Source organism: Hyperolius riggenbachi, chromosome 6, assembly GCF_040937935.1.
Source record: "Hyperolius riggenbachi isolate aHypRig1 chromosome 6, aHypRig1.pri, whole genome shotgun sequence".
Lineage (NCBI taxonomy): Eukaryota > Metazoa > Chordata > Amphibia > Anura > Hyperoliidae > Hyperolius > Hyperolius riggenbachi.
Window position 1 is genome coordinate 78570693 of NC_090651.1, and position 12619 is coordinate 78583311.

Consider the following 12619-nt stretch of genomic DNA (forward strand, 5'->3'; position numbering starts at 1 on the left):
GAGGGTTCTGTGTGAGAGTTGGGTCATAGTAAAATATCAGTGAATATTACAGATGTTTTCCCAAAAGGATGTAGTAGAGTATCGGTAAAACTACCGGTATTCTACTAGTGTTGCGCTCTTTTCAACATGCAGCGTTTTCAAATGTATGCTTAAAATAGGTTGTATTGTGGTGGTAACAGTGACCTCTCTTGTGTAGCCTCCTCATCACCTCTATGGGCCACATCAAACTAACAGATTTTGGGTTATCGAAGATCGGGTTGATGAGTCTCACGACCAATCTGTATGAGGGGCACATTGAAAAGGATGCAAGGGAGTTTCTGGATAAACAGGTATGGATGATACATTTATTTGATAAATAATAACCTTGTATTCAAGTCTTTCAGCTTGCACTGTAACCTTGCTATTGCTGACAAGGTCTTCTCCTTGTCCTCCCTACCAGGTGTGCGGCACCCCAGAGTACATTGCTCCTGAAGTTATTCTTAGGCAGGGCTATGGGAAGCCTGTTGACTGGTGGGCAATGGGTGTCATTCTGTATGAGTTCTTAGTAGGCTGCGTCCCCTTCTTTGGAGATACCCCAGAAGAGCTTTTTGGACAGGTTATCAGTGGTAAGTTGTTGTTGTTTTTTTTGTTTGTTTTTTTTTTTGTTAGTTTTTGGTCAGACTACTCTGCTACCCCATTTCCTACAATATAATTCATAAACTTAGCTGATCTATCACTAACACCATTCCAGAAATGTAGATGATGCTGCATTTCAGCAATGTTTTGTGTGATTGTGAGGAGACTTCTGCACAAGGGTTACAGACAATACAGTGTATTAGAATGGGCACGTCAGTGTATGGTTCACTTTCATTCCAAGTAACTGTGTCATCATGACAAACAATATAGTGGCAGTGGTAAATTTTAAATAGCAGGACCTACACCCCCTATTCATTAACCAGAGAAAAGACCTATACAGAAATATATATCGAACATAGCAAAAAATTGTATACATTTTATTAAATATCAAAAACAAATATAAAATCAATAAAAGGAACATAGGATGGCCACCCCGTCACAACACAAACCATCCAGACCTTCATGCAAACCACCAATCACTAGCCGGCATCTAAAGGGTCACACCCGATGTATAGGATCTACATTGAAACAGCTGCTAGTAAACAAAAATGCCAGAACAGTTCAAAATTGCCATAATACCAGCAGAAGCGTGGCTCCCTGTTGATGCATAGTCCACCAAGATCGGTTAGAGCCTCTGTAGCAGATTGTTAGTAAGCAGGGTCAGGAGCACAAACAGACTATATGCAAAGAAAGTTGCGAGACCATGCATAAGCCAGGCAGCAGAGAAAAGAACAAACAGATCGGATCTCCACGATCACAGTTCATATGTAATGTATATAATGCCCAGCAAGGACCTTGACAAAATGCAATAGTTTTGCTCACCAGACCACATAGAGGAATGGCATTCTCATCTCCCAGGCACCCAGCAGCAAAGTTGAAGCGGTTTATTCAGAGTGTGATGTACTCCAGCAGGTGCCCCAAGCGAGTGTACAGAAGTGCGCAGAGAAGTGGCACAACAGGTCCAGGCAATCTCCAACTCGGCCCCGGGACCGAGCGGCTTGCACGGCTAGATGTCAGTGCCTTGATGCAGACCCGTGATGCGCTGAATGGAGGTCGGGACAGCGTGGCGTCCCATGCAGGAAGTATGAGGCTCCCCCATCATGCTGTCCTCCTAATGGGAAACCTTCATTTTATTCATTGTATTGATCACACAGCAGTTTTCAGTAGCCAAGAAGCCTGGCATTCCTCAAATTGGTTATGCATGAGGGCAGCTGCCTGCTGTTCCTCCCTGTAAACATAGGACTACGCTACTCCTCCTTGCCTCTGGAGGGCATACATAATTGAAAAAGTTGTATAAAGATAACACAGGCACAAGGCTTTTTTTTTTATTATTTACGTGCATATACTCTAGTATAAGTCTAGAAATTTAGATCTGACTCACTTAATAAAAGCAAAGGCATTGACTTCTACAAGTCAAGTGCAACACACGTGTGTGTGTGTGTGTGTGTGTGTGTGTGTGTGTGTGTGTGTGTGTGTGTGTGTGTGTGTGTGTGTGTGTGTATATAGATTAGTGACATTCCCATTTGCTGCAATTTACCTAGTGGTAAGTGACACTTTTTTGATAAAGAAGAGGCCAAGAAATCACAAGTCTGAAAGTTCTGGCCACGACAATTAACCAAGAAAGGGGCAGGGGGGAGATGCTGGGCTGCAGGAAGGTAAGTGAATAATTGCTGCACTTGGCGTCCTGAAGGAGTTATTGGCTGCACATAAGGGATAGGATAGGTTGATGGCTGCAATACTGTATGCAGTGCAGTCATTAACCTGTTCCCCAAGTTCAGCAATTAACTTTGCTGGGTAGACTTTTATACTTGAGTCAATAAAAAATTCCAGCTTAAGAGGGTCAAATATTGGAGTCGACTTATACATGAGGTCGACTTGTATTCGGAGTATATATGGTACTTAGTCCAACAGGAGAAAAACGCTGTACTTGGATTTATTAATATCATTTTTGGGGGCTACTGTTTACGCCTAATAGAGACTTTTTTCATGCTAAAAATACTCAATTCTGATAGCACGCTTAATCAGGCTGTATCATGGCTTAATAGGGCTGATGAAAAGTTTTTTGTTTTCCCTACTAAAGACACATGTGCAGGTTGTTTGTACACTGTTTTGAGGTAAAAGAGCTGTGTTAATGGCCATGTATTTTTTTTCCTTATTTCTTGATTTATTGATGGTTAGACAAAGGATCTAGATTTACATTCATTCTGAGTTTTGTGCAGTGATTGAGTCAAAGATTGCATTAATTTGATGATTGGAAACCTGTGGCTGGTTTATCAATGCTGATGCAAAGATTCTGAAGCAAAAGCGAAGTTGTTACTTAGGGCAGCCTATTAGGTTCCAGTCTTTAATTGAAACAAGGATTGTGATTGGCTGGTCTGAATGACTGCATCACATGTTCTTAAGTTGTTATAAGTTTTCTTGATATTACAGCCCCAGGTTGTAGTGCATTGATCAGTAATTTGGATGCTTACTTCATATCTGATTTCAGGGCTGGTCATATGTGGGACTAGCTTTAGGCAGGGGTCACACTTGAGTCCGCGTAAAAACTGCAGTGTTTTTTGGTGGAAAAATCTGCCATGGCCTTAATTCACTAAGCAGTTTAGCCTAATCTACTGATGGTTTTTAGTCTGATGGTTTGGTGTAAATCAGTTGCATCAGAGGGGAATTCACTAATAATTACCGAATGTTTTAGACCTGGTCTAAAATATTTGGTAATTAGGTCGGTAAAGCAGGGCAATTCACAAATGAGTAGTTATGACTGACATCCTTCTCCTCTGATTAGCTCTCCTCTGGATACAATTAAACTCCTGCATAATTAATTCAAAACGTTACATCCTCTTGTCTAAAATACCTCACAGAACTACTTTACCGACAGAAATCAGCTGGTTTAATCTGTCAGAAAAAGTGGGCGTGGTTTGCCTTTGTGAATTGCATCTTTTGATCATTTTCCCTGCTTTACCGACCTAATTACCGAATGTTATAGACCAGGTCTAAAAACAAGTCTAAAACATTATACCAAACCATCAGTAGACTAGTCTAAACTACTTCGTGAATTAAGGCCATTGTTGATTGTCAGGTTACTGTCAGCAACAGGGAATCGCACATGAAGTGCAGGGAAAAAAAGCAGCAGTGCTGGCACTTTTTTCTTGATGCATCAAATCATGCATTTTTCCCACTGCACTACGTTTGTGCATTGGGAAGTATTTTTTTGCAATGCGAAACACACGTTTTTAAGTGTGACCCCTGCCTTAGTGTGCCACAGTCTCTAACTTTTTGGACATTCTGTATATTCACATAAGCTTTATCTTATTCCAGATGAGATTGCCTGGCCAGAAGGGGAGGACGCTCTACCAGCTGATGCTCAGGATGTCATCTCTAAACTTCTGCGGCAGATTCCCATGGAGCGGATGGGCACAGGTGGGCACCAGACTGGTATTATTATCAGGGTACCCTGTGGCCTGTTGGTGAACTGTCTAACAGCTGCCATTTTCCAGGTGGAGCCTTCGAGGTGAAGCAGCACCGATTCTTTAAGGATCTGGACTGGAATGGGCTGCTGCGGCAGAAGGCAGAGTTCATTCCCCAGCTGGAGTCAGAGGACGACACCAGTTATTTTGACAGTAAGAAATACAAATAGCAGCAGAGAGAGCATCGTTGTGACTGCGCAGTTCTTTCAGTTAACCCATTTTTCTGCCTAATCCCTGAGCCTTTCTACAAGTCTAGTTATGCAGAGGATAAGAACACTAGCCAGGCAAGAAGTATTTTCACAATAGCTTTTTGATTGGAGCCTTGAGTTTTCCTTCCAGTTGAGGTTTCCTTGAAGCACCATTTATAGAGACTTAGAACGTATCTACGTTTCTTAGAACTTGTTTTTCAATGAAATCTATGCTAGCATTCTGCTTAGACATTGTGCTTTCTAAAGGCCCGTACCCCACAACACAATTTTTCCAAGCGATGTATCGATCCGAATGATTCATTTCCACGATATCACGCAACGTTGTTTAACAAAAGTTTGGTAAATTGTGTTTCACTACACACGCAATCCACGGGGATTATTTGTTTTTGAATGACCACCATGTTGGATTAAATCATGTAGGATCATTCCAATCCTCATTGACTTTCGCAGGTTTTGCTGCGATTGTGTAAATGACCATTTACTCTATTGTTCACTTACGACGGCGCAAACAACATTTGCAGATTCTTATTGCTTGATCTGCACATGACCATGGGTACTTTGTATCCAGGGAACCTTAACTGAGAGGTATATGGATGTTTCCTATTAAACGATACCAGTTGCCTGGCAGTCCTGCTGAATTCTTTGGCTGCAGTAGTGACTGAATCACACACCTGAAACAAGCATGGAGCTAATTCAGTCTGACTTAAGTCAGAGCACCTGATCTGCATGCTTGTTGAGGGGCTATAGATAAAAGTATTAGAGACACGGAATGAGCAGGAGAGTCAGACAACTGGTATTATTTTAAAAGGAAAAATCCATATCCTTCTCAGTTTAGGTTCCCTTTAATTCACCATAGTAGAGTGCATGCAAAATGTAAAGTTATACTCTGCAGACACCCCGGCGCAAACAATGCACCTCCTGTCAGATTTCTGTGAAGGAGGTGGAGTTTGGCTTCTCTTTAACCTTTTGGGGACCAACGTAGGTTGAATCTACGTCCTGCAGGTGGTGCTGCCGTCCTGACTGGACGTTGATTTAACGTCCGCGCCAACGCAGCGTCCCGGCGCGATCGTGCGCACCGGAGAGGGGAGATTAAGCTGTCATATGGCAGCTGGCATCTCCCCTCAGTGATCAGCAGCCATCGCGTATGGCTGCTGATCACATGATCACTACGTTCGCCGGCGGATCGTAGTGATCACTTTGACAGCTGCGGCGGTAGGTGGGATAGAAGAGGATCCACTCACCGCCCTGCCGTTCCCGCAACGATCGGCGCTCACCACCGCTCTTGCCGGCATCCCTGCTTGTTGTGATGTCATCAAGCCGCGACCCAGGACTTAGCATCAGTACGAGCAGGGATGTCAAGAGAGTGGTGGTGTCTGCAGCGGCTCATCGCTGGAGCCTGGAAGGTGAGTCAAAGCTGCTGCTGAAAGGGGGGACACCTGGCCACAAAGGGGGACACAGCCCAGAAAGCCCAGCAACAGGATCTGACTGCCTGCCCCCCCCCCCCCCCCAAACTCGCATCTCTCTTTCCCATGGAAAAGTGCCTGGTCCTTAAGGGGGGTTAGGTGGCCGGTCCTGAAAGGGTTAATGTCACAGGATATTATCACTAGCTTATTTGTTTATGCTTTATACAGTAAGGGTTAGCCATACATTAATCAATATTGTGGTCCAATCGGTCTTTTGAATCAGTAATTTTATTGAATCTAAAAAAAATCTGTGATGCAACACAGCTCTACGATTGACCTTCTGATCAATTTCTGGCTGAAATCAGTTGAGTAGATCGGGAATGGTGGAAAATCTTGGTCACAAGGATTCGATTAGAGAGGAATGTTGTCTAATTGTCGATCTGGTGGCACATTAAGTGATATATGGCCACCTTAAAGGACAACAACTCAGTTATATGCAGGCTCCCATATTTGTTTCCTTTTAAGCAATACCAGTTGCCTGGCAGTCCTGCTGATCCCCTTCCTGTAATACTTTTAGCTGTAGACCTTGAACAAGCATGCAGCAGATCAGGTGTTTCTGACATTGTCAGATCTGACAAGATTAGCTGCTTGTTTCTGGTGTGATTCAGACACCACTGCAGCCAAGTAGATCAGCAGGACTGCCAGGCATCTGGCAGCCTCCACATTCTTTACATTTCAGTTGTCCTTTAAAGCTGGCCACAAACTTAAAGATTGCCACCCAATGTGGAAAAAGGATTGATTCCTCTTTGAAAAGAGTAGATTCAGGAAGGAATCTATTCCAACCTCACACATCACAAGGCTTTTTGATAGATTCCAGCAGGGAATCTATTGAAAATCTATCAAACTGCAGCGTTGCACTGTTTGATGCAGTGCAATGCTATGGACCATCAAGCTCCCACTGCTCCTGCCCCACCCAGAGATGGATTAAAACCTCCCTAGGGGTATTGACAGATATACACGTCAATACAAAACATGCTGAGGACAGTATTGATGTGCATACACGTCAGTACTCTCCTGCACTGTATACTAGACCCTTGTTTGACACATTTTGGCAAGTTACAGGAAAAAAGTTATGAAAATTAATTGGATCACTTTCTGCACAGAAACCCTGGGGAAATTGAATGCCAGGGGGATTAAGAACTAATGCACCCCTAGGCAAGGTGGTAGATTTGGGCCCCCTTCTGATCCTTTTGTTAAGCTGAAGCGAAGAGACATCAAAAGAAGGTTGGCAGGTTGGCCCCCTGACACCTGCTAGGCCCCAAGCAACTTGCCTAGGTTGCCTGGTGGATGATCCTGCCCTGGCCCCGCTCCCAATCATCTTAGGTCTTCCTTCCATTTGATACTTTCTATCAATTTTTGATCAAAATCAATGAAAGTTGATCGATCATGACATTTTAAGGGAAAAGATTCTCTGCAAATTGGTCGAATCTGCAGGGAAAAAAATAGTTGAGTATGGGCACTTTTATACTTCAAGAGATGAGAATTTTTTTAACCACTTAGGACCGTAGGCTTTTACACCCCCTAAGTGACTAGGCTATTTTTTACAATTTAGGCCACTGCAGCTTTAAGGGCTAGCTGCAGGGCCGTACAACTGTGCACACAAGTGATTTCTCCCCCCTCCCCCTTTCTACCCATCAACAGAGATTTCTGTTGGTGGGCTTTGATCGCTTTCAGGATTTTTTATTTGTCTTTTTTTTTTTTAAAATGTACTTTTATTTTTTATTACAATTGCTCCCTCTCCCCGCCAGCCATTCACAGTGATCGGGTGTCATAGGCCTCAGCCTATGACAAACGATCGCTTCTGTGCCTCCCAGTGGGACAGCCGTGTCACATGGCTGTCCCCGGTTACAGCATTGCCGTGGATCACAGCTCTGTACAGTGTAAATACATGGCGGATTTACCATCTAACAGTCTCCTATCGGCGTTCGCCGTTGGGAGACTGATGACAGAGTAGAGCTCCGACATTCAAGCGGAGGTGCGCGCGCAATTCTTCTGCAAAACCCCGCCCCAGGACTTCAGGCCAATTAGTATTGAATTTTCCTGGGGCGTGAAGCGATTGGCAACCAGTTAAACAAGATTAAGGTGGAGACTTGGTTTGAGTAGAGTGCACAGAGGATTCAGCAACCGCATACAAGTCTGAGCTGTATCTGCAGTTATATGTGAAATGTCAGTCTCTACATATAGCGCAACACAATTCTATGCAGCCTTACACTGCACTGTATTGGTCTCAATGTTCCTTATTGTCTTGATTGCTGGTTCTTGTAGTCCACCACCACCACACCAAACTACTGGAATAGGACTCACCCTTTGCTTAGACCACTACAGGTCTATATGATGCCTTGGGGTTATTCCCGGGTCACCCCCGACCTCTGCGATCTTAGACACCTCTCTGCCGTCTTCCTCTTTCAAATGTGGGTCATGTTACCTCCAAATAAAAACTGCTCATAGCGTAATACCGTTTTAAAAGATATGTATCTAAAATTTATTGCACTTACAATTTCCACGATAAAACATCAAGCATGAGTTTTTGCGGGCTCTCCCCCGTATCGGTGGCCTCCGGTGGGCTCTCCAATGTATTCAACACCTCTCGGACTCGGCCGCCGCGCGCTCAGCTGTCCGTCTTTCTCGACGTCTCTCCACCGCTCTCACACTCCACGCCACTTCCTTGGTCCCGCCCCCGTATGTGAAATGTCAGACTTGTGACACATCACAGTCACATGATGTGTTTCATGCTGATTATTAGCATTCCAGTGTTTGTTTTCTGTGACTCCTTATTCTGGTTTTGTGTTTGGTCACTCAGCTCGCTCTGAGAGGTATCAGCACATGGACTCTGAGGAGGACGACGATACAAATTATGAGGAACGTGTGGAGATCAGACAGTTCTCTTCCTGCTCGCCCAGATATAGCAAGGTAAGCCCCTGATTGTCTGATGCCAAAGAGAGTTTGTGGGATATCAGGGTAAGGTACAACACTGCCACCCGCAGCAGCCAGTCACATGACACCAGGCTGAGTTGGAGTTACTACTATGCAATACTGTACACTGTATGTAAAGAACATCAACTGAACGTGCCAAACTCAATGTCTCTATTATACAGGAAACCAACCCCAATGTATATGATAAATGTGTTATTCCAGCCTGCACTTTATCACTGATAAATTATTCAGTGGTCAGTGGAAAAATCCCATGCAAACCAGCAAATAAACCAGAAAATGGAAGTCACCTCAAGCTAGGAAAATCTGTTCCTTAAATATTTTATAGGCAGGAGAGTAATCTCCATAGTTTTCCTACCTCCCTGCAAGGCCAGACCTCTTAAAGCTGCTCAGGGTAACCTTGTCAGTGGAAATTCACCCATATTTGGCTGGAGTCAGCTTTGTGTGTGACATCACCACTGGAGCTATGGAGGGAGTGAAGGAACCATCTCTGGTGCAGAGTGCTGAGGTATATGCCAGCCTGACAAATGGTTATCACATTTACAACTTCCACTCTTCAGTGTTTGCTCATAAATAATAAATCAAGGGTAATAATAAAATCAAGCTGGAGTAAGTCAGTACGTAAATTAAATCATGAAGAGCCAACATACATCACTAAAGGGACAGGTACTAATAAAATATCAAAGATTTGCAATAATGGTGATGAATAACTGTAATAAATGAATGGACATAACACTTCTGTTAGTAAAGTCACACAATTAAAATAGTAAATAGAAACTAAACTACAGTGCTCATGTGTAATAAAATACATTTTCAATTTTTAACAATTAATCCACATTATTGCAAGTTGGGAAAAGCTCCTTGTGCACATTCAGTACCTCTCCAGTGTTCCTTTAAAGGAATACTGTAGAGGGTCAGGGGAAAATGAGTTGAACTTACCCAGGGCGTCTAATGGTCCTCCGCAGACATCCTGTGCCCGCGCAGACACTCACCGATGCTCCGGCCCCGCCTCCGGTTCACTTCTGGAATTTCAGACTTTAAAATCTGAAAATCACAGTGCCTGCGTTGCAGTGTCCTCGCTCCCGCTGATGTCACCAGGAGCGTACTGCGTAGGCCCAGACCATACTGGGCCTGCGCAGTACGCTCCTGGTGATGTCAGCGGGAGCGAGGACACGGCAACGCAGGCACTGTGATTTTCAGATTTTAAAGTCTGAAATTCCAGAAGTGAACTGGAAGTGGGGCCGGAGCATTGGGGAGTGGCTGCGCGGGCACAGGATGTCTGCGGTGGACCATTAGAAGCCCCAGGTAAGTTCAACTCCCAGAGAGACACCTGCAACTGCTGAGTGTCTCCGAGAAAGAAAAAAAAATGAAACTCCTAAATAGAGTTAGTCAGAAATAAGATTCAAAGCAAATTGTGGAACATGATTTTTTCTAAAACTTACAAATCTATATATCCGCATTAAACAGCATCACAGAATATGATACATCATAAATCAAAAATAACCCTTGGGAGTCCCCTTACCTTTGAGACTTTCCCATTATGCTAAGCTAAAAAAAAATAGAGTGAGATTAGCTGAGTTTGAAGGTTTATCTAGGGATGGTGACGTCAGTATTAGACTTTACTGGCAAACCTGGTCTCCAGCTTATGTGATTCTTCTATAGTTTCTATAGGTTTATCTACACCCGATTTATGGTTTGAATTTTAACTATCCTCTGTGGACAAGTTTATACCTTCAATCTCAGCTTAACCTCGCATACAATCTACACAAATCTATACAGTAACATGCAATCTTATATAACTAAAATTCACTTAAGCTACTATACAACAATATACAAGGTTTAGAGAGAATATTCACTTAGACACACAGTACTGCTTTCTTAATTGGGGCATCAGACCCGCTATTTACTTTAGGAATATCAGATTCCTGGGAGAGGCGCTACAGAAGCACTTTCCCTCCGGGTTCTATTAATCCGCTCTGACAGTATAGGGTGGTAATCAAAAAATAGAATTACTCACCCGATACTGTATATGGCGGATCCAACTTCTCGACACCAAACTGTTAGCTCAATTTCAGTGGAGGCAGCTACAAGATGACTTAGCAGAATAATCTGCAACCCAGGTTAAAGTTCTCCCCCAATCCAAGTGAATACCCTCTCTTCCAGCTGGGAGATACAGAACCACAAACACTTAAATTGGTGGAACAGCATCTGAAATCTTTATTTACAGGTCAATCTTATATACACCCTGATGTTAGGGAAAAACCAGATTAGACCGGAGTGCACATAGAAAATATTTGAAACAATAGCATAGACATGGTACAGACAGCAGAGACAATAGGATTTGTTATTCTGTAAACAACTGGCAGAGGTAGACTTTGTTACATGTGTTAATTTCTCAATAGACCAGGTTTTTTAACAACAATGCATGAATAGGTCTGAGTCTTCAGATCTCTGTCACAGTGGCTTGTATGGTAATATACCAACTGGGTATTGAAATACAGGTTTTGTATTCAGGTGCCTGGAACTTCTAGAGTGTTAATTATTAATGTATCTGTAAAGCACTGTCTGGAGGAATGTGCTGCTGACTAGTTGAAGCAATGATGTCATTTTTAAGAAATTGTGATGTGCTGTATATATTTTAATATCGGGGTGATTTAAGCAGCACATTATTACAACCTTTCAACCCAACCTTTGATCCCAACTTTTTCTAAAGGAAAGGGCGGGATCACTTAGATACTATGCACAGCTCTATGTATGTTAGAGATCAATGAGTTAGTGTTGTCATTGGTACACAAATACAATATACAGTTTAAAGGGTTACACAACTACACGATGAATTAACAGTAGTTAGCTTTGCTAGTATATCATCCTAATCTAGCCCTGCATAACTTAATGGAAAACTGAATGTGGTAAACTGTAACAGGTTGCCTAAAGCCACACCCCACCCATAAGGTTAGAACTCCTTAATGCATTTTGGAAAAAAAATGATCCTCGAGTGGGTCCAGGAAATGTCAGTTCATTATTGCAGAGTAGAATATTGTTCATTTGAAGGGTGAAGGAGGACGGTGAATTCATCACCACAAGCCCTCATGATGAATGCAGATGTTTTTCTGCCAAGCTCTCACTGTCTCGGGGCAAACAGACAGTGGCGGCTGAGAGCTGGCCGTGTAATCACCGTGGCTACACCCAGTGCCTTTTTGTTAGCAGTTTCATTGTATGGCATTGGGCACCCACAAAAGAAATGGAAACAGATTTATAACAAGGATGTAGCAATTGCAGCCAGGTTGTAGAAGGCAGGGAAGGGCAGACTCAACTTCTCATCCCAGTTGAGAAACCTCACAGTTGCAACAGCAGAGGCGGAGTTCTTCCCAAAGGATGACACAAAAGAAAGGCTTGAAGCAGCCATCACCAACACAGGAGGAGGGCAGGTGCAGGAAGGGCTCATCCTTACAGCAGAGGGTCATCCTTCTAGGGCTGCATCAGTGCAGGAGAATCATATCAGATGATCTCCAAAGTATTCCATAATCAGGTGATATCACAGGCAGGTCTCCAAGTGAACAGGTAATAAAGAACACTTGTGCAGGCAAATTAGTAAAGATGAATCAGACAAGAGTTCAAGGTTTGTCAAACTGCATGAGCCAAGTAATTGATAGCTCAGTCTCAATCAAAGCAGTTATGTAGAGGTCCTCAATGGTAATAAGAAGTTAAACAGCTTAGTGGGTGTGTGCAACCTATTTACCACATGCGTAGCTATGTAACAATATTTTTGACAAAGGTTACTCTCTCTATTCAAATTTCTTTTACTAACATCATACTGTCTGTAAATCCTAGTACTATAGAGTTCTGACACTTAAACACATTTCTCTGACCTTGCTTTATACAGCACAGTATCAATACAAACAGACATATGGAGACAATTACAATCAAATCAACCAAT

At 43.1% G+C, this 12619-nt stretch overlaps 1 protein-coding gene across 16 annotated transcripts in view; it reads left to right on the forward strand.

Annotated features, from left to right (window-relative positions):
• The window catches only part of MAST2 (microtubule associated serine/threonine kinase 2), a 292830-nt gene that overhangs the window by 241351 nt on the left and 38860 nt on the right, over positions 1-12619 (forward strand). For all 16 annotated transcript variants that reach the window (XM_068239556.1, XM_068239565.1, XM_068239557.1 and 13 more), the window contains 5 exons: positions 197-329; positions 440-605; positions 3931-4032; positions 4110-4232; positions 8552-8661. In XM_068239556.1, coding sequence (XP_068095657.1) covers positions 197-329; positions 440-605; positions 3931-4032; positions 4110-4232; positions 8552-8661 — 634 coding nt within the window. The remainder of the gene's footprint in view (positions 1-196; positions 330-439; positions 606-3930; positions 4033-4109; positions 4233-8551; positions 8662-12619) is intronic.